General features: G+C 41.0%; 1 protein-coding gene across 1 annotated transcript in view; it reads left to right on the top strand.

Annotated features, from left to right (window-relative positions):
- Positions 1-20,208, top strand: part of LOC116475383 (phospholipid-transporting ATPase FetA-like) — a 110,822-nt gene that overhangs the window by 72,649 nt on the left and 17,965 nt on the right. Inside the window, 5 exon segments of the mRNA XM_058446046.1 lie at positions 783-991; positions 3,483-3,526; positions 10,998-11,157; positions 14,893-15,084; positions 15,798-15,913. Of these exon segments, the coding sequence (XP_058302029.1) occupies positions 783-991; positions 3,483-3,526; positions 10,998-11,157; positions 14,893-15,084; positions 15,798-15,913 (721 nt within the window).

Raw genomic sequence — 20,208 nt, forward strand, 5'->3', positions numbered from 1 at the left:
CCCCGTCTCTCAGTGCAGCTGTCTCAGATAGGGATTACTAATAATCACTCTTATAATAAAGCAGACTAACACACATTAAGTATGAATGATGATAAGAGGGAGACCCCTTAAAAGTCTTCACTGTTTTAAAATGGACATGCTTGTTAGCCATAAAGAATCTATAATGGACGCTATTTGGAGTAGAAGAGGAGTATGACAAAGGCAATAGGGAAAACTCATATAAAATGAGAAGAAGTTGTTGTGGGAGGAGACACACTACAGGCAGGCTGGCTCTGCCTGGAAATTTATCAGAGGGTCAGCCCATAAACTATTCCTGATTTTCATAGCTTCTTTCCTTCTTCTGAAATAAACTCTGAGTGTGTCAAGTTTCTCTATCTTCCCCATGTGACAGGAGCAATAATCCTCCAACTGGGCCAACAGAGCCTTTTATAAGTTAACTGTTACTCTATCACACCTTGTATTACTGCAGAAATTCCAAAATTGTAACTTTTCCTGAATATATTATGGAAAAAAAATAATAAAAGCCAGGTATGACTCAAAAAAGTTAATCAAGTATATCTGGGTCCAGGTGGTAAAGCCTTGAGTGATAATGGCCAAAGTCAGCATTACCATGGGTTGGCTGGTGGGAAGGGTCCTTCAGAAGGGTAGAATCCCAAGGAAGACACTCTGATTTTCAGATGCTAGCCCTGATCTACCACAGGACTGCTAAGAAAGAAACCAGGATGATGTATTTGCTTGTCCTGTTCTGACGCAGAACCATTCTTTTTCTGCTTTCTCCTCAGTGTTGAAATAATAAGATTGGGCAACAGTTTATATATCAACTGGGATCGGAAGATGTTTTATGCACCAAGGAACACACCAGCACAGGCTCGTACTACCACCCTCAATGAGGAGCTCGGCCAAGTCAAATATGTGTTCTCTGACAAAACAGGGACTCTGACTCAGAACATTATGATTTTCAACAAATGTTCTATTAATGGGAAGCTCTATGGTATGCATGTCTTCCTGCTTTCCCCAAGTCCTGGGAAATTTTTACTTTGCAAATTGTTTTCAAGACTAATCTAGCTCTAAATCTATAAGCCTCTGGAATTCACATTTACCTCCTATTCTCACAACTGTCTCTATTCTCTAAGCAAAGACCCACCCAGCCCAAACAGTTCTAACCAAAAAGCATTTATTTAGCATCTTATAGGTACAATCTATTGTGTTGAGCATTGAGAATACCAAGATGTACAAGACTTAGTCTCTGTCCTCAAGGAGTCCCCAATGTTTATATACTCAGTTCACTTCCATTTTAAATCAGATGGATGCTGGTCGAAGGGTACAAAGTTTGTTAGGCGAGAGGAATAAGTTTTCAAGATCCATTGCACAGCATGTTGATCCTAGTTAATAATAATATATTGCATATTTCAAAATTACTAAAAGAGTTTTAAATGTTCTCACTACAAAAAAATAAGTATGTGAGGTGATAAATATGTTAGTTAGCTTGATGTAATCATTCCACAGTTATGCATACATGAAAACATCACACTGTATCCATAAATATATACAATTATTATTTGTCAATTAATAATAAAATTAAAAATAAATTAAATGGAGCAGTCAATGTATTACTGAAGCTGCTAATTTCCTGATTCCCCTTTAGAGCAATATATATTATTGAGAGAAATCATCAAAGGGTAGTCAGAGTTTGATCAGTGTATCCCAGGCCCAATCCCTTATTTGTCTTATGCCTTAAGCATAAGCTTGTTTTTGTGATAGAGTTAAGTCCTCATGTGTGTGAACACTCATACCCAGCGTCCTAGCTAACAGAGGAAGGTAATCACATCTAAAAAACTGGAATGCATGGAATAATCTTTCTGGGGTGACGAAAAAGTTTAGAAACTTGAGAGAGGTGGTAGTTGCACATTGTAAATGCACTAAGTGCCTCTAAATTGTACACATTAAAATGGATAATTATATGTTAAGTAAATTTCATATCAATAAATAATTAAAATTTTTGAATTATAAAAAAGCTAGGCCGGGTGCGTTGGCTCACGCCTGTGATTTCAATACTTTGGGAGGCTGAGGCAGGCGGATCACCTGAGGTCAGGAGCTCAAGATGAGCCTGGCCAACATGGTGAAACCCCATCTCAACTAAAAATACAAAGATATTAGCCAGACATGGTGGCACATGCCTGTAATCCCAGCTACTTGTGAGGCTGAGGTGGGAGAATTACTTGAACCCAGGAGGTGGAGGTTGCAGTGAGCCAAGATCACGCCACTGCACTCCGGCCTGGATGACAAGAGTGAAACTCCTGTCTTAAAAAAAAAAACAAAGACTAGAACACTCTAATATTTCCTATTATTTCCTATATTTCCTATTATTTGTTTGGTAACCATGTCAAACAAATTTTCACTTATATAAACTCTGAAGACTTATTTTTGGATGAGCTGATTTGGGTAAGCCTCTTAATTCTCTGACCTGACCATATACTGGGTAAAGTTGAAAAGGACCATGAGTGTTTCCATGCTTGGCATCAGACATGTCTTCTACCCCGATTCGGTCTGTCATCCACTGGTCAAGAAACCCAAACACTCTAAAACTATGTCCACATCTCTTCTGGGTAACTCTTATGATTGGAGGGCTTCCTGAGGTGTGAAGTCTCTCACAGATCCAGTGACTAACTTCTAGCTTCATCTTATTCTCACTTAGGGGAGAAGAGTTGAGGCCCAAGCAAACCTCTTCTTACCATTGGTTTAGGGAAAGGAGCTTACTGGGCACTGGGAGCTAGGTGGCCTGAGGAGACTGGGGGGCAGGTATCTTGACTGCAAGTCTAGGATGAAGGAATCAGAATAAATAAGCTTTTAAGGCCTCTCCTTTAAATCACCATATGACCCAGCAATTTGGTTCCTAGGTATATACCCCCAAAACTTGAAAACAAGAACTCGGATACATGTATACCAACGTTCATTGTGACATTATTCACATAAGTCCAGAGGTAGAAATAACCCACATGTCCATCCACAGATGAATGGATAAAGAAAATGTGGTACAGCATATACATACAATGGAATGTTAATCATCCATAAAAAGTAATGAAATTTGATACATGCTACAACATGGATGAACCTTGAAAGCATTATGCTAAGTGATGTAAGCTAAACACAAAAAGACAAAAATTTTATGATTCTACTTATGTGAACTATCTAGAATAGGCAAATTCATAGAGACAGAAAATAGATTAGAGGTTACTAGGGGCTGGTGATGGGAAAAAATGGGAAGTTTCTGTTTGGGGTGCTGAAAAAATGTTGGAAATATATAGTGGTGATTGTTGCACAACATTGTGAATATAATTAATGTCATTGCATTTTACACTTAAAATAGTTAAAATGGCAAGTTTTATGTGATATATATGTATATTTTTTAACCACAATTTAAAGAAATTCAAACCCTCCTTTAAAACCCTTGCCAAGTCTCTGCTGTGTTCACTTACCAACAGGTGATACTTGTGACGAGGATGGACAGAGGGTGACGGTCTCTGAGGTGAGTGATCACAGCTCCATGGGAAATGCATGTGGGAGCTGAGTGAGGCTGTGCTTCAGAGAAGCATCTTTAATACAAATCGAGACTCCCTTAGCCACTGAAATATTAAAGCTTTTACTGGCCCCGTAATATCAGAAAGCATTACATAAATGACCTATGTTTAATTCTGAAGATCTTCGTTTGTTCTTTTTAAACAAAAATAGCTTTATTGGCTTTTACTCTTTAAAAAATAATCCATGCTCATTGTAAAAATAAATTAAATAATACAGAAATGTGTGAAGAAAGTTAAAATTATTCCATCCCATTTAGATAGCCAATGTAAAGTTGGGGAGTATATCCTATGCTTTTCATATGTGTATACACACACACATGTGTACATCTAGATCTAGAAGACGGGGGAGATAAAATCATAGTATGCATGCTATTTCCAGTTTCCTTTTGTTCACTTGACACTATTATTGTCGTCATCTTTCCATGTCGGTAGGTCTAGGTCTACATCATCATTTTGAATGAGTGTCTACTATTCAATTGTATCACTGTACCTTAATTTATTTAATTTCTTATTTTTATTCCATTTTCTTTTGCGATTACAAATGACATTTTGGTAATCATTATGGCACATACATTTTGTCTACTTTTCTGATAATTATTTCTTTAGAATAAAGTCCTAGAAGTAAAATTCGTTGGTCAAAAGGTAGCCACGTTTTAATACATTAAATAGTGCCATATTGCCCTCCAGGTAGATTTGCATAACTTTATAATCCCACCAAAAATATATGACAATTTGTTTTCCCCCATATGCTTGTCAGAACTGGTATTAACAATTTTTAATCTGTTGAAATTTAATTGATGAAAAATGGTATCTAATTATTTAATTTACCTTTTTTGATTACTAATTAGGTTGAATCATTTTTATGTGCTTATTTTTCTTCCCCTTATCATCTCTTTATTGCCCATTTACACTTACTTTGTGACTGTCTATTCATATTCTTTGGCCTTTTTTTCTTATTCGAAAATGCTCTTTATACAGTAAAAATACCAGCTCTTCCTTTGTCTGGTACATATGTTACAATTATTTTTCCCATTTTGTCTTTTGGTTTTTAATTTGTTAAATAATATTTTGTGTAGAAGTGTTTAATTCATGTAATCAAATCTATCAGTCATTTTCCTTTATAACTTAAGGATTTGTGACATATTCAACAGTCTTTATAAAATTATAAAAATATCTTCCTATTCATTTTTCTTATCTCTAGCTGGTTAGTTTTTACTGTTTTCTCTAGTATTGGACCCAGCTTTTGTTTATGGATTTGTTTTTAAGTGTCCCTTCACAGGGGTTCTTCTGTTGCCTTCAGGGTATTCCTCACCTTATCTCTGTCTTGCTAGACCCAATTCCAAACTCATCCACTTGACTCATGTACCAAACATCTGACTCCAGTTCTCAACTGTTGTCTTACCCCTGTCCATCCAAAGAGATTGAGAAGGGGAAGGAAATTCAGTGATTTGCCTTAAATCATCTTCCAGGGGCTTGGCTAATGACCTTGGCAATATAGGCAAAGTTATAGCTTCTAGGGAGTAAATCCCTCCTGGAGTTTCTTTCCTCTCCTTCTTCTGTCCACTACTGATTGACCATAACACATTTTTCACTAAATCACTGGAATCTTTGTTCTCTTATAAACAAACTTACCTATAGCCTCAATCCCTTCATTAATTGAAACATGATTTTCCCTGATAACGTTCCTTTTTCTTCCATCTCTCTCATACTCTGCATACCATAAACTCTGGGTACAATAAGCCCAAAGGTGTTGCCCTCATTATCCTGTGCCATGTTTAACCATTAGTTTTTCTCTGCTACACAATCTTTCTTCCTGTGATGCTTTGACTTCTGGCTATACTCATCTGTAAACTCTTCTTGTTGTTGATATCTAGGAAGCTTCTGGCTTCTACACTCCATTCATTGAGGGCTTTGAAATTTTTCCTCCCCTCCCAACCACTGCTATTGTTTTGGGTGGTATTGTCATCTTTATGGACGACCTATCACCGTAGACTCTTTCAGGTATCTGAAAGAATCCTTCAGATGATCTCTTGGACAAAAAAAAAAAAAAAATCTGTATCACCCATTTCCATGTTACCATGTAATTGTCCAGAGTTGTACTAATGTGGAATTATAAACTTTCTTTTCACAATCTTTGATCACAAACCTTATTCCTCCATATTCTCAGTACATGGCTCATACTTGAGATTTTTGAAAGTATTCCTGCTTTTCTATCTCATGGAGATTTATAAACCCTTGGCTTTCCTTTTTCTCCAGTCTATCAATTCCTTATGACTTTACTTCCTTTCCTAGCTTGCCTGTCTGTACCCTGGGATCATAAGCATTCTCAGTACCTTACTAGTTCTCCTTTTCTACTCTTTAATCACTGAACAAATCTCAACCTTGAATTAACCAAACCATCGACCCTGCTCTTTTCTAATTTGAGAGTGTTAAGCACTGTTTTGGAGATCATAAAACCATGACAAATTCAGAGACTCCACTGTCCTCTGTCCCAGTGCTACTTGGCAAATTTTTCACCATTTTGTAATTGGCTTCATATTTTATTCTCCGTATCAGCTTTTCTAAACAATCACCATTCTCAGGCCTTCTACCACACTCTCCTGGCTCCCCAGTGTGTAGCAAATGATATTGCCTTCTATTTTACTGAGAAAAATCCAAACTATCAGCTAAATGTCCTCCTCTGTACATATATTTTAACCCGCCTTTACCTCCTTTCCTTCAGTCTCAAAAAAAGTATAACTTTTTCCTTCAGTACTAATCTATATATTCTAGATTCCATCCCTTCCTACTTCTTCAGGAACCTCAGTCAATCCTGTATTCTCTCTTTCTCAGTATCTGAATACCCCCTTATATGATTCTTTCCCCTCAGCTCGCCTTTTTTTTTGTTTTCCCCCGCAGAGTCTGGCTCCATCCCCCAGGCTGGAGTGCAGTGGCACGATCTCAGCTCACTGCAGCCTCTGCCTCCTAGGTTCAGGTGATTATCGTGCCTCAGCCTCCTAAGTAGCTAGGATTACAGGCGTGGCCACCATACCCAGCTAATCTTTGTATTTTTGGTAGAGAAGGGGTTTCGCCATGTTGGCCAGGCTGGTTTCAAACTCCTGGCCTCAAGTGATCCACCCGCCTCGGCCTCCCAAAGTTCTGGGATTACAGACATGAGCCACCATGCCTGGCCTCAGCTCAACTCTTTACATTAGTACATCCATACATTGGAATATTATTCAGCAGTAAAAAGAAGTGTGCTATCAAGCCACACACACACACACCACAGAGGAACTTTAAGTTCATATTGCTAAGTGAAAGAAGCCAATCTGAAAAGGTTACATACTGTGTGATTTCAAATATATGACATTTTGGAAAAAGCAAAACAATAAAGGCAGTAAAAACAAAAAGATCAGTGGTTACCAGGGGTTTGGAGAGAGTGGGGAGAGGGATAAAGCAGTGGAGCACAGGGCATGTTTGGGGCAGTGAAACTATTCTGTATGATGTTGTCATGGTGGATTCATGACATTATGCGCTTGTCAAAACCCATGAAACACAACACAGAGTCAAAGATGATGTAAACTATGGCCATTAGTTTATAATAATGTAGCAATATTGGTTCATCAGTTGTAACAGATGTACCACAATAATGCAAGATGTTGATAGGGAAAACTGTAGGGTGGAGGTGAGAGAGGGAGTATGCAGGAACTCTCTGTACTTTGCTCAGTTTTTTTGTAAACCTAAGACTGTTCTTAAAAAAAGAGTATTAGGCCAGGCATGGTGGTTCACTCCTGTAATCCCAGCACTTTGGGAGGCCAAGACAGGCAGATCACTTGAGGCCAGGAGTTTGAGACCAGCCTGGCTAACATGGCAAAATCCTGTCTCTACTAAAAATACAAAACTTAGCTGGGCTTGGTGGCCATGCCTGTAATCCCAGCTACTCCGGTGTCTGAGGCACAAGAGTCGCCTGAACCCGGGAGGCTGAGGCTGCAGTGAGCCAAGAGTGTACCACTGCACTCCAGTGAGACTCTGTCTCAAAAAATAATAATAATAATTTTAAATGAAATAAATGGCCTTTTAAAAGCCACAGATTGTTGACCAGAAGTAACCACTAACAATAGATTTTTAATATTTTATTTTTATTCATATTTTTAAAAATACATAGAACCTCACCTTGTTCTTGCATTCCCCTCTAGCCATTATCTGCCTCCATCGGTCAGTCCAAAATATTTATTGAGTGTCTGCCATATGTCAGACCCTGAGTAAGTACAAAACGTTTGGGGAAAACAAAACAGACTTGATTCCTACCTTCAGAGTTGGCATCCTAGAGCAGGAGTCACAGAAGTAAACAGGCAATTATAGGAGTCTCTAATTCCTCACCTTTCATTCATTCTTCAGCCTGCTTTATGTATTCAGACTCTGTCCTATCATATCCACTGAAACTATCCTAGCCAAAGTCATGAATGACTACCTTGTTATTAAATCCTGATTTTAACACTCTTAAACTCCCCTTTTTCTTAAAGCTCTCTTGTCCCTGGACTTCTGTTAAATAACAATTTTTTCTTGTTTTTCCTTCTTGTCTGATTGCTTTTTTTCATCTCATTGCATTGGGTGCTGATGTTCCCTCAGGGCTCTATTATTTAACCTCTTCTCCATCTGTGTAGTCTCCCCATGTAATCTTCTATATTTACGTGGCTTTAACTACTACTGATAACCTCCAAATCCATATATCCAAGGAAACCTGGATAACTCCCTCCAATCCATGGCCAAAGCTAAAGACATCCTATAAAAACTATGTTATAGCTATACCACAACAACTCAAGAGTTTCCTCAGTTGCTACCTTCTACCCTCCATTCTGAATCCACTTCCTCTCAGGTGTCATCCTAAGTTTCTGTCCTTTTGTGTAGTACTTGGACTTGCTTTTCAGCATTGTTTGACTGGTTGTCTTGCTTTCAGTTTCAGAGTTATTCATGAGTGCTGCCTCTCAGATCATGCTGTTCTGCAGCTCTCAGCCAAGCCCTGCCTCAGTCCTAAGCCAGCCAGGTTCAGTGTTCTCAAACATTACTTATCTGAAAGGGGAGATCATAAATTAGCTCATACCTCTTTCCTGAGCTTCAAAACTTCATGTACAACTGCCTGCTTTCATTACTACCTGTATGTCTTCAGGATCTCCAATTCAGTCTGTCAAAAAATCTCCTGCTGGGTATTCTATCTCAGTGAATGGTCTCACTGTCTACCCAGGTGCCCAATTAGGAAATATAAAAGTATTCCTGGCCAGGCATGGTGGCTCACACTTGTAACCCTAGCACTTTGGGAGGCCGAGGTGGGTGGATCACGAGGTCAGGAGATCGAGACCACGGTGAAACCCCATCTCTACTAAAAACACAAAAAATTAGCTGGGCGTGGTGGCGGGCGCCTGTAGTCCCAGCTACTCGGAGAGGCTGAGGCAGGAGAATGGCGTGAACCCAGGCAGCGAAGCTTGCAGTGAGCCGCGACTGTGCCACTGCACTCCAGCCTGGGCGACAGAGCGAGACTCCGTCTAAAAAAAAAAAAGGTATTCCTAACTCTTCTCTTTTACTCCTTATATCCATGTCCTATCAATTCTAGCTCTGTATATTTTCAAATCCATCCCCTTAATATAATATTTATTGTCACTACTTCATCATTTATCTTGTGAATCACTGAGTGGTCTCCTAACTGGTCTCCCTGCTTCTTATCTAGCTAGTTCCAATATATTCTTCATGCTGCTACCAGAGGACTTTCTCTGAACAAGAATCCATGTCACTTCCAGTGGAAAATCACTATGACACCTTATTGGTAATAAGATAGTAATGCAGGATCTGGCTCATGCCTTCCTCTCCATCCTTGTCTCTCCTTACTCACGAGCCTCTAGTTTCAAAGAGTGTGTCACTGTAAGAGCCCAATTCTAGGAAAGCCTTAGGATATATGTGCTATGTAATGGGTCTTCTTAATTTACTGAAGCCATGAACTTCCCAGAGCTCATAACTCTATGGCTGGCCAAGTCTAGGGCTTGGTTCTGGACCTGAACATACTTCTTTGCTGCTCTGACAAACTCCCTCTAGGTAAGATATAGAAAAGAGCCAATATACCTCACTACAAACTTCCCTTTCCCCAACATAGCACCAAGCAACAAAATTGTGTCTTACTTGACATAGTAGGGCCCAGCCCAAGTAACACCACATATACAGAGAACTGGAAAAAGATCCTTGAGAGTTCTGGTATGAGCTGGAGAAATGTGTTCACAACATTGTACTCCAGGGTGGAGAAAAGAAAGTCTTGGGGCCAGCTGGGTGCAGTGACTCACGCCTGTAATCCCAGCACTTTTTGGGGCTGAGTTGAATGGACCACGTGAGGCCAGGAGTTCAAGACCAGCCTGGCCAACGTGGTGAAACTCCATCTCTACTAAAAATACAAAAATTAGTTGGGCGTGGTAGCACACGCCTGTAATTCCAGCTACTTGGGAGGCTGAGGCACAAGAATTGCTTGAACCCAGGAAGTGGAGGTTGTGGTGAGCCAAGATTGCACCACTGTAGTCCAGCCTGGGTGACTGAGACTCTATCTCAACAACAACAACAAAAAAAAAAAGAAAAAGAAAAAGAAAAAGTCTTAGGGCCAAGCTGAGCCAGAAAAAAGTGTTTGCCCAAGGTGGCTACGAGCAGCCTAGCTGAAATGGAGAATCAGTCAATGGCTAAAGGAGCCAAGGTCAGCCAGGAAAATGGTTAGTGACTATTAGATCCACAAGATTGAAGGAAGGACCGAAATAGGAACACAAGCAGCAAAGTCAGTGACCATGAGGGTTAGAGGCAGGAAGAATCAGGTATGCTGACAGGTCAAGCAGGAATTAAGTCTGTGAACAACAAGCACGTACTGAAGCTTCCTTGTCATGTGGCCTTGCTCTATCTTGCAATATTCTTCCCTAGCCTCCTTTTAACTCTGGTGGGGCCAGAGAGGAATAGTGTAAAACAATGAGACCACTGTATCTAGGACTGTACTCCCTACTCAGTTCCCAAAATCAGGCAACGGACAACCAGAAACAATGCTCTTTCCAGTCACCACCTACAAATACAGAGCAATTACCCCCTCTGTTTTGATTATCCTCAGGTATGATTATCATAGATTTGGGACCTAGAAGAGCAGAGTTTGAAGATAGCCATTAACCATTCAGAATAGCTGGAGTGAATGAGGCCAAGAGGGGTCTGCCGAGCAGTGCCCAGCTTGTCTCCTATAAGAAGGATGTTTTCTGGCCCCAGGTCAGAGCTACAAGGGCCTTAGAAACCAGCACAGGATCTCCTTCATTTATCTTGCTTTTCCTTCCCATCCTCCTAGGAGTTCTCATCATATTCCAGAAACTGCCTCCAAATTGATCTAAAAAGTATCAAGCTGCTGCTGAGAAGTTTGTTCTGGCTTATGTGTTCCAGAAAGAAAAGGTCAACTTCTACAACAAACTGGCTGATCCTAGGTTTTCATTTTATGACAAGACTTTGGTGGAAGCAGTGAAAAAGGGAGATCACTGGGTGCACTTGTTTTTCTGCTCACTCTCATTGTGTCATACCATGATGTCAGAAGAAAAAGTAGAAGGTGAGGAGAGGCCTAAGGTAGCTTCATGGACTGAATATGTCATGGAGTCTAGGCTGGAGGTAAGAGTGATTTGATATGCTTTGCAATGGCTTAATCTAAGAAAGAACTTTCTACTAGGTAGCTCTGTCCAGCAATGGAATGGATAGTCAAGATAAGTGTGAGCTCCTATGAATACCAGAGGTATTCAAGTAGAAAACAAACTCTTGGTTTAAAAGAAGATTCATTCATTGAATAGGAGTCAAACTTGGTGCTCTCTGGGGAGCTTCAGATTCTTTTTATTTATTTTAATTTTTTATGTTGCTCTACATTTTCAGAGAAACTTCTCTAGTAACTAACTATAGAATGATCCCTGAGGCTGAGAGCAGTGGCTCACACTTATAATCCCAGCATTTTGGAAGGCCAAGGCGGGAGGATTGCTTGAAGCCAGCCTGGGCAACAAAGTGAGACTCCCCCTGTTCACCCCTGTTTCTACAAAAAATAATTTTAAAATAAATAAAAAAATTAGCCAGGTGCTGGGCGCATTGACTCACACCTGTAATCCCAGCACTTTGGGAGGCCAAGGCGGGCAGATCATGAGGTCAGGAGATCAAGACCATCCTGACCAACATGGTGAAACCCCATCTCTACTAAAAATGCAAAAATTAGCTAGGTGTGGTGGCGCGTGCCTGTAATCCCAGCTACTCTGGAGGCTGAGCCAGGAGAATTGCTTGAACCAGGGAGCTGGAGGTTGCAGTGAGCCGAGATAGTGCCATTGCACTCCAGCCTGGTGATAGAGTAAGACTCCGTCTCAAAAAAAAAAGAAAAAGAAAAGAAAATTAGCCAGGTATGGTGCTGCAGGCGTGTAATCCCACTTACTTGGGAGGCTAAGGCAGGAGGATGGCTTGAGCCTAGGCGTTTGAGGTTGCAATGAGCTATGCTCATGCCACTGCACTCCAGCTTGGGTGGCAGAGAGAGACCCTGTCTCTAGGAAAAAAAAAAAGTTATCTGAGGAGGGTGGCGGGAAAAAGAAAAAAGAATGGTCTCTGAAAGCATAGCCTTGGGAGCTTCTGATCTTGAAACTCTGCGAAGTTCTGCCCTCCAGATCAGCCCCACTGTCTCTGACAAGGCCTCCTAAAAGATGAGTTGTCATCCTCTTGTTGCTTCACAATTTGAAGATATCTCTACTATCCTAGTTTCTTTAGTAACCAGATGTGGCTATGTCATCCATTAATTTATCCACACCTCTTTAGAAACAATGAATGAGAAATGACTGTAAATTAAGACTTGGCAGGGTGCAGTGTCTCATGCCAGTAGCAGAAGACTGAGCAGGTGGATTGTGTGACTCCAGGAATTCGAGACCAGCCTGGGCAACATGATGAAACTCTGTCTCTACAAAAAGTAAAAGAAAAAAAAAAAATTAGCTGGGCATGGTAGTGTGCACCTATAGTCTCAGCCACTCAGGAGGCTGAGGTGGAAGGATCACCTGAGCCCTGGAAGTGGAGGTTGCAGTGAGCCGAGATCATGCCAATGCACTCCAGCCTGGGTGACAGAGCGAGACCCTGTCTCAAAAAATAAATAAATTAATTAAGAAGACTTTTTTCCCTTAACAAATAAGAATTTAAACAACCAGGCCGGGCGCAGTGTCTCATGCCTGTAATCCCAGCACTTTGGGAGCCTGAGGCGGGCAGATCACGAGGTCAGGAGTTCAAGACCAGCCTGGCCAATATGGTGAAACCCTGTTTCTACTAAAAATACAAAAATTAGCCAGGCGTGGTTGCGCGCATCTGTAGTCCCAGCTACTTGGGAAGCTGAGGACAGAAGGATCACTTCAACCCGAGAGGCGGAAGTTGCAGTGAGCCAAGATCGTGCCACTGCACTCCAGCCTGGGTGACACAGCGAGACTCCATCTCAAATTAAAAAAAAAAAAAAGAATTTAGACAACCAAATGAATCACATCCTTTAAAGTCAATGTACTCTTAATACTACCAGTAGTGACACCCTATATTTGTATATCACTTTACAGTTTTACAAATTGCTTTCATTTGTATTATCTCATACAGTCTTCACGTCAGCCCTCTGAAGTAGGCAGAACAAGAAAGATGGAAACTGATGCTAAGGGAGCTTAAGTTACTTGCCTAAAATCCTATAGCTAAGAAGAGCAGAGATAAAAACCCACTCTCACGTCCACCGCATGCTTCTCTGGCCTACTGCTATTCCAACAAGCTGCTATTATTTGAAGCATATTTGGCCTTGACCTTGTTTACTGCCTCGAGTGACAGAGCAGGAAACACACAAGAAAATAATCTAAATTGTTCAGTAGATATATCTTATATCTGACCTAAAATTATATTCCCCACCTACCTTATTCACAAGCATAAGACTCTGATGATGCATACCTGTTTTAAAAATCAAATCAACCTTCAGAAGAGAAATAATCTAAAATATACCTCAAGTTGTGATAATATTCTAATAGAGGAGTTCCAGAAATATCTTGAATAATATCAGATTGAAAGACTGATTCAATAAGGTGAGTCATTTAGCTTCCCAGGGTGACTTTCAAAGGTGACAACACTCATTTACATATATATGTATATGTTTGTTTTTAATTGTTTACTAAATCATCAATCTTATTTTCTTATAGCAGTGTTTTTAAAAGTGTGGTTAGTCTTATGCAGGAGTACTTATGCAGGACCATCTGCATGAGAATCACCCAGGAGATTTGTTAAAAATTCATTTTCGGCTGGGCGCGGTGGCTGACGCCTATAATCCCAGCACTTTGGGAGGCCGAGGCGGGCAGATCACGAGGTCAGGAGATCGAGACCATCCTGGATAACACGGTGAAACCCCGTCTCTACTAAAAATACAAAAAAATAGCCAGGCATGGTGGCAGGCGCCTGTAGTCCCAGCTACTCGGGAGGCTGAGGCAGGAGAATGGCGTGAACCTGGGAGGCGGAGTTTGCAGTGAGCCAAGATCGCACCACTGCACTCCAGCCTGGGCGACAGAGCGAGACTCCATCTCAAAAAAAAAAAAAAAAAAAAAATTCATTTTCTTAGGCCCTCCTCCCAGATTTTGTGATTATGGATTCAGTTAAGTTTGGGAGAGATCCCAGAACTACCATTTTTAACAAGCTTCCTGAGCCATCTTTACTCACTAAAGTCAAAGAGTAACTGCCTGTTCAGTTTGTTTGTATATATTGTATGTACCACGTACCTCTGTAAAGTAAGTCTGTAAAGTAAGTTGAAAATAATGGAAATGAAGGCCAGGTGTGGTGGCTCATGCCCATAATCTCAGCACTTTGGGATGCCAAGAAGGGAGGATCACTTGAGCCCAGAAGTTCGATAGTAGCCTGGGCAACATAGGGAGACCCCGTCTTAAAAAAAAAAAAAAAATCCAGTTGTGGTGCACACCTGTGGTCACAGCTCTTTGGGAGAGCGAGCTGGGAGGATTGCTTGAGCCTGGGAGGTTGAGTCTGCAATGAGCTGTGATCACACCACTTGCACTCCAGCCTGGGTGACAGAGTGAGACCCTATCTCAAAAAAATAAAAAACTACAAATTAAAAAAAGGAAAGGAAAAGAGACTGATATGTTCTATGCAATCTGGCCTTTTAGAGCCAGACTTGTGAGGTAGTTTTAAAGAAACATGCCCCTTTCTGAACTCTATCTTTATATAAACCACTTAGAAGACAGTGTCACTTCTGGGTGGACTTCAGCTACTCATCTCTGTGGGCTCTGGTTGCCCTCTTCTCTCCTGTCAGGCATGCTGGTGTACCAGGCTCAGTCACCAGATGAAGGTGCCCTGGTCACTGGTCCTGCCAGGAACTTTGGTTTTGTGTTCCGTTCCCGCACGTCTGAGACAGTCATAGTGGTCGAAATGGGGAAAACCAGAGTCTACCAACTGCTGACTATTTTGGACTTCAACAATGTGCGCAAGAGGATGTCTGTTATTGGTGGGTGCCCTTCCTAGTTGGCCTTCTCCCCTTCTTTGTCCTTCATACATATTCACACGTTGCCTTTCTCTTTTATCTACACACAAATGCTTTCTCCCACTCACATACCTTCTCATAGGTATGTGCCTCAAATACAAACACGCAGCCATCCCTACTTTCTCCCATATCCTTTAACTTTTCTCTTACACACATATGGGGACTTGCTACCATATGCTAAGTCCACACTAAGTCCCTAGTGTTCCTGAGCAGTGGCTTGTCAGCACCCTCAAAGCCAAGGTGAGGGCAAAGAATAAATTTATAAAGCCTGAACGTGGAATGAGAGATGGGAGCAGACAGTCTAGGGGAAATTCATACTGTCTTACTCTCTCAGTTAGTTTGAGATTCATACTAAAGAGGAAGAGGTCATTTTTCACCCTTGGCATTACTAGATATGAGCCTTGGTCTGGGACTTAGAGATACTAAATATGATTCTACATCAGACTCTTCCACGGGTAGTATTGAACCCATGGAAGAATTGGTTCTGTAAGTTCCTCTCTCACTTTTAGCAGCCCTCGCCACATCATTTATCCTGTGTGACCACTCATTGAGTACTTAGCCTCCATTAAAGGTAGAAACAATGTCATAGGGAATAGCCTCCTATTATCCCTCATTGGCTCAGACAAGTTATAATAAGGGACTGATAAAGTTACTTTGCTTAATTTGCTTATCTTTAGTGCGGACACCTGAAGATCGGATAATGTTGTTTTGCAAGGGTGCAGACACTATCATCTGTGAACTGCTTCATCCATCCTGTAGTTCCCTCTGTGATGTGACCATGGAAAATTTAGATGTAAGTGTTTAGGCTGCAGGAGAAGGAAGATGGGGGTAGTTCCCTGTATCTGGATATGTAGCCACATATGTGTCCCTGGGCCATTGTGTTTCTATATGGCTACATAATGATGTCTATGTCTCTTTAATTGGTGGAAAAATAAAACTATCTTATTTTGTGGGATTTTCACTGACCATATTGCCAACTTCTATATCAAAGAGTTGAGTGTGACAGTGCCCCAGAAGCATGATGAGGATTGTGTCCATGGGAGTATTACACAATCAGAATAGTTCCCTGGTTCTTGGTTCAAGAGTTTCCATGGTCAGACCTGGAGTTTGCTTTAGAATAAGACCTGTTGTTTCTTTCTCTTGCCTGATTGCCCTGGCCAGAACTTCCAATACTATGTCGAATGGGAGTGGTGAGAGAGGGCATCCTTCTCTTGTGCTGGTTTTCAAAGGGAATGCTTCTAGCCTTCACCCATTCAGTATATTGGCTGTGGGTTTGTCATAAATAGCTCTTATTATTTTGAGGTACATTCCATCAGTACCTAGTTTATTGAGAGTTTTTGGCATGAAGTGGTGTTGAATTTTATCGAAGGCCTTTTCTGCATCTATTGAGATAATCATGTGGTTTTTGTCATTGGTTCTGTTTATGTGATGGATTACATTTATTGATTTGCATATGTAGAACCAGCCTTGCATCCCAGGGTTGAAGCCGACTTGATTGTGGTGGATAAGCTTTTTGATGTGCTGCTGGATTCTGTTTGCCAGTATTTTATTGAGGATTTTCACATCGGTATTCAAATAGGAAGAGAGGAAGTCAAATTGTCTCCATTTCCAGATGACATGATTGTATATTTAGAAAACCCCACTTCTCAGCCCAAAATCTCCTTAAGCTGATAGGATACAAAATCAGTGTGCAAAAATCACAAGCGTTCCTATACACCAATAATAGACAAACAGAAAGCCAAATCATGAGTGAACTCCCATTCACAATTGCTGCAAAGAGAATAAAATACCTAGGAATACAACTTACAAGGGATGTGAAGGACCTCTTCAGGAAGAACTACAAACCACTGCTCAATGAAATAAGAGAGAACACAAACAAATGGAAAAACATTCCATGCTCATGGATAGGAAGAATCAATATTGTGAAAAATGGCCATACTGCCCAAATTAATTTATAGATTCAGTACTATCCCCATCAAGCTACCATTGACTTTCTTCACAGAATTAGAAAAAAAAAAACAAACTACTTTAAATTTCCTATGGAACCAAAAAAGAGCCCAGATAGCCAAGACAATCCTAAGCAAAAAGAACAAAGCTGGAGGCATCACGCTACCTGACTTCAAACTATACTACAAGGCTATGGTAACCAAAACAGCATGGTACTGGTACCAAAACAGACATCTAGACCAATGGAACAGAACAGAGGCCTCAGAAATAATGCCACACATCTACAACCATCTGATCTTTGACAAACCTGACAAAAACAAACAATGGGGAAAGGATTCCCTATTTAATAAATGGTGTTGGGAAAACTGGCTAGCCATATGCAGAAAATAGAAACTGGACCCCTTCCTTATACCTTATACAAAAATCAACTCAAGATGGATTAAAGACTTAACCATAAGACCTAAAACCATAAAAACCCTACAAGAAAACCTAGGCAATACCCTTCAGGACATAGGCATGGGCAAAGACTTCATGACAAAAACACCAAAAGCAATGGCAACAAAAGTCAAAATTGATAAATGGGATCTAATTAAACTAAAGAGCTTCTGCACAGCAAAAGAAACTATCATCAGAGTGAACAGGCAGCCTACAGAATGGGAGAAAATTTTTTACAATCTACTCATCTGGCAAAGGGGTAATATCCAGAATCTATAAGGAACTTAAACAAATTTACAAGAAGAAAACAACCCCATCAAAAAGCAGGTGAAGGATATGAACAGACACTTCTCAAAATAAGACATTTATGTGGCCAACAAACATATGAAAAAAAGCTTATCATCACTGGTCATCAGAGAAATGCAAATCAAAACCACAATGAGATACCATCTCACGCCAGTTAGAATGGTGATCATTAAAAAGTCAAGAAACAACAGATGCTAGAGAGGATATGGAGAAATAGGAACACTTTTACACGGTTGGTGGGAGTGTAAATTAGTTCAACCATTGTGGAAGATAGTGTGGTGATTCCTCAAGGATCTAGAACCAGAAATACCATTTGACCCAGCAGTCCCATTACTAGGTATATACCCAAATGATTATAAATGATTCTACTATAAAGACACATGCACACGCATGTTTATTGCAGCACTATTCACAATAGCAAAGACTTGGAACCAACCCAAATGCTCATCAATGATAGACTGGATAAAGAAAATGTGGCACACATACACCATGGGATACTACGCACCCATAAAAAATGATGAGTTAATGTCCTTTGCAGGGACATGGATGAAGCTGGAAACCATCATTCTTAGCAAACTAACACAGGAACAGAAAACCAAACACTGCACGTTCTCACTCGTAAGTGGGAGTTGAACAATGAGAACACATGGACACAGGGAGGGGAACATAACACACCAGAGCCTATCAGGGTGGGGGACTAGGGGAGGGATAGCATTAGGAGAAATACCTAATGTAGATGACAGGTTGATGGGTGCAGCAAAGCACCATGGCACGTGTATACCTATGTAACAAACCTGCACGTTCTGCACATGTATCCCAGAACTTAAAGTATAATAATAATAATAATAATAAAAAATAGGACCTGTTGTTATGGGAGGCCCTACTCCACCAGCCATGATGAGAACAGACTTCCTAGAATAGAAAACATCAGGCCTGGACTGTTCGATACCTCTCTCTGTTGGCTACAGGATTGGAATCATCAAAGGCACCTTCCCTACCCTACCCTACCTTACTTCTACACTCTAGGATTTGGGATGTATCAAAAAGAGAGAGTAGCTCCAGCCATCTGGCACAAGAAAGGAAAACCAGATCCATACTCTCTGAGGTTTTCACCTCCAAATCTGTATATGCAAAGGGTTGGGGGAGTAGGGAGAGAACAAGGGACAGAATAACAATGAAGATAGATCATAAAAATGTTTGAGAAATCAGGGAATATGCTATTTTATTAAGCCACCTCAACTTGACTCTCCATTAACACACAGCCAGAAGCCAGAGAACAAATGGCCAATAAGCACATGAAGAGCTGTTCAGCATCTTTAGTCATTAGAGAAATACAAAAATCAAACCCACAAAACCCACTTTACACCCACTAGGATGGCTAAAATCAAAAATTTGAAGAAAAAGGCCGGGCGCGGTGGCTCACGCTTGTAATCCCAGCACTTTGGGAGGCCGAGGCGGGCGGATCACGAGGTCAGGAGATCGAGACCACGGTGAAACCCCGTCTCTACTAAAAATACAAAAAAATTAGCCGGGCGTGGCGGCGGGCGCCTGTAGTCCCAGCTACTCGGAGAGGCTGAGGCAGGAGAATGGCGTGAACCCGGGAGGTGGAGCTTGCAGTGAGCCGAGATTGCGCCACTGCACTCCAGCCTGGGCCACAGAGCGAGACTCCGTCTCAAAAAAAAAAAAAAAAAAAAAAATTGAAGAAAAAAAAGATAGCCAGCACTAATAAGCATTGACAAGGATGCAGAGAAATTGTAACCCCTCTACATTGCTGATGGGAAAGTAAAATAGCACAGCCATTTTGGAAAACAGTCTGGCATTTCCTTAAAAAGTTAAGCATAAAGTGATCATATAACCTTGCAATTCCACTCCAAGGTATATTTTCTAGAGAAATAAAAATATACACCCATACAAAAATGTATACACAGGTGGAGGGATGGGAGCAAGATGGATAAATAGAATCCTTCGCTGATCATTTTCCCCATAGGAACACCATATTTGACAACTATCTACATTAAAAAGCACCTTCGAAGAACCAAAAACAGGTGAGCAATCAGAGTATCTGATGTTAACTTCATATCACTGAAAGGTGTACTGAAGAGGGTAGGAAAGACAGTCTTGAATCACTAGCATCAGCCCTCCTCCATACCCCAGCAGTGGCCACATTGTGCAGAGTATCTGTGAATTTGGGGGAGGGAGAGTGCAGCAATTATGGGAACTCAGTGCTGCCAACACCAGTGAAAACACAACCAGTGCCTACAGAGGGAGCATTTAGAGCAGTCCTAGCCAGAGGGGAATCGCCCATCCCAACAGTCAGAACTTAAGTTTCTGGCTGGGCACGGTGGCTCACGCCTGTAATCCCAGCATTTTGGGAGGCCAAGGCAGGTGGATCACCTGAGG

This window comes from Hylobates moloch, unplaced genomic scaffold (assembly GCF_009828535.3).
Source record: "Hylobates moloch isolate HMO894 unplaced genomic scaffold, HMol_V3 SCAFFOLD_10, whole genome shotgun sequence".
In the NCBI taxonomy this organism is placed as follows: domain Eukaryota; kingdom Metazoa; phylum Chordata; class Mammalia; order Primates; family Hylobatidae; genus Hylobates; species Hylobates moloch.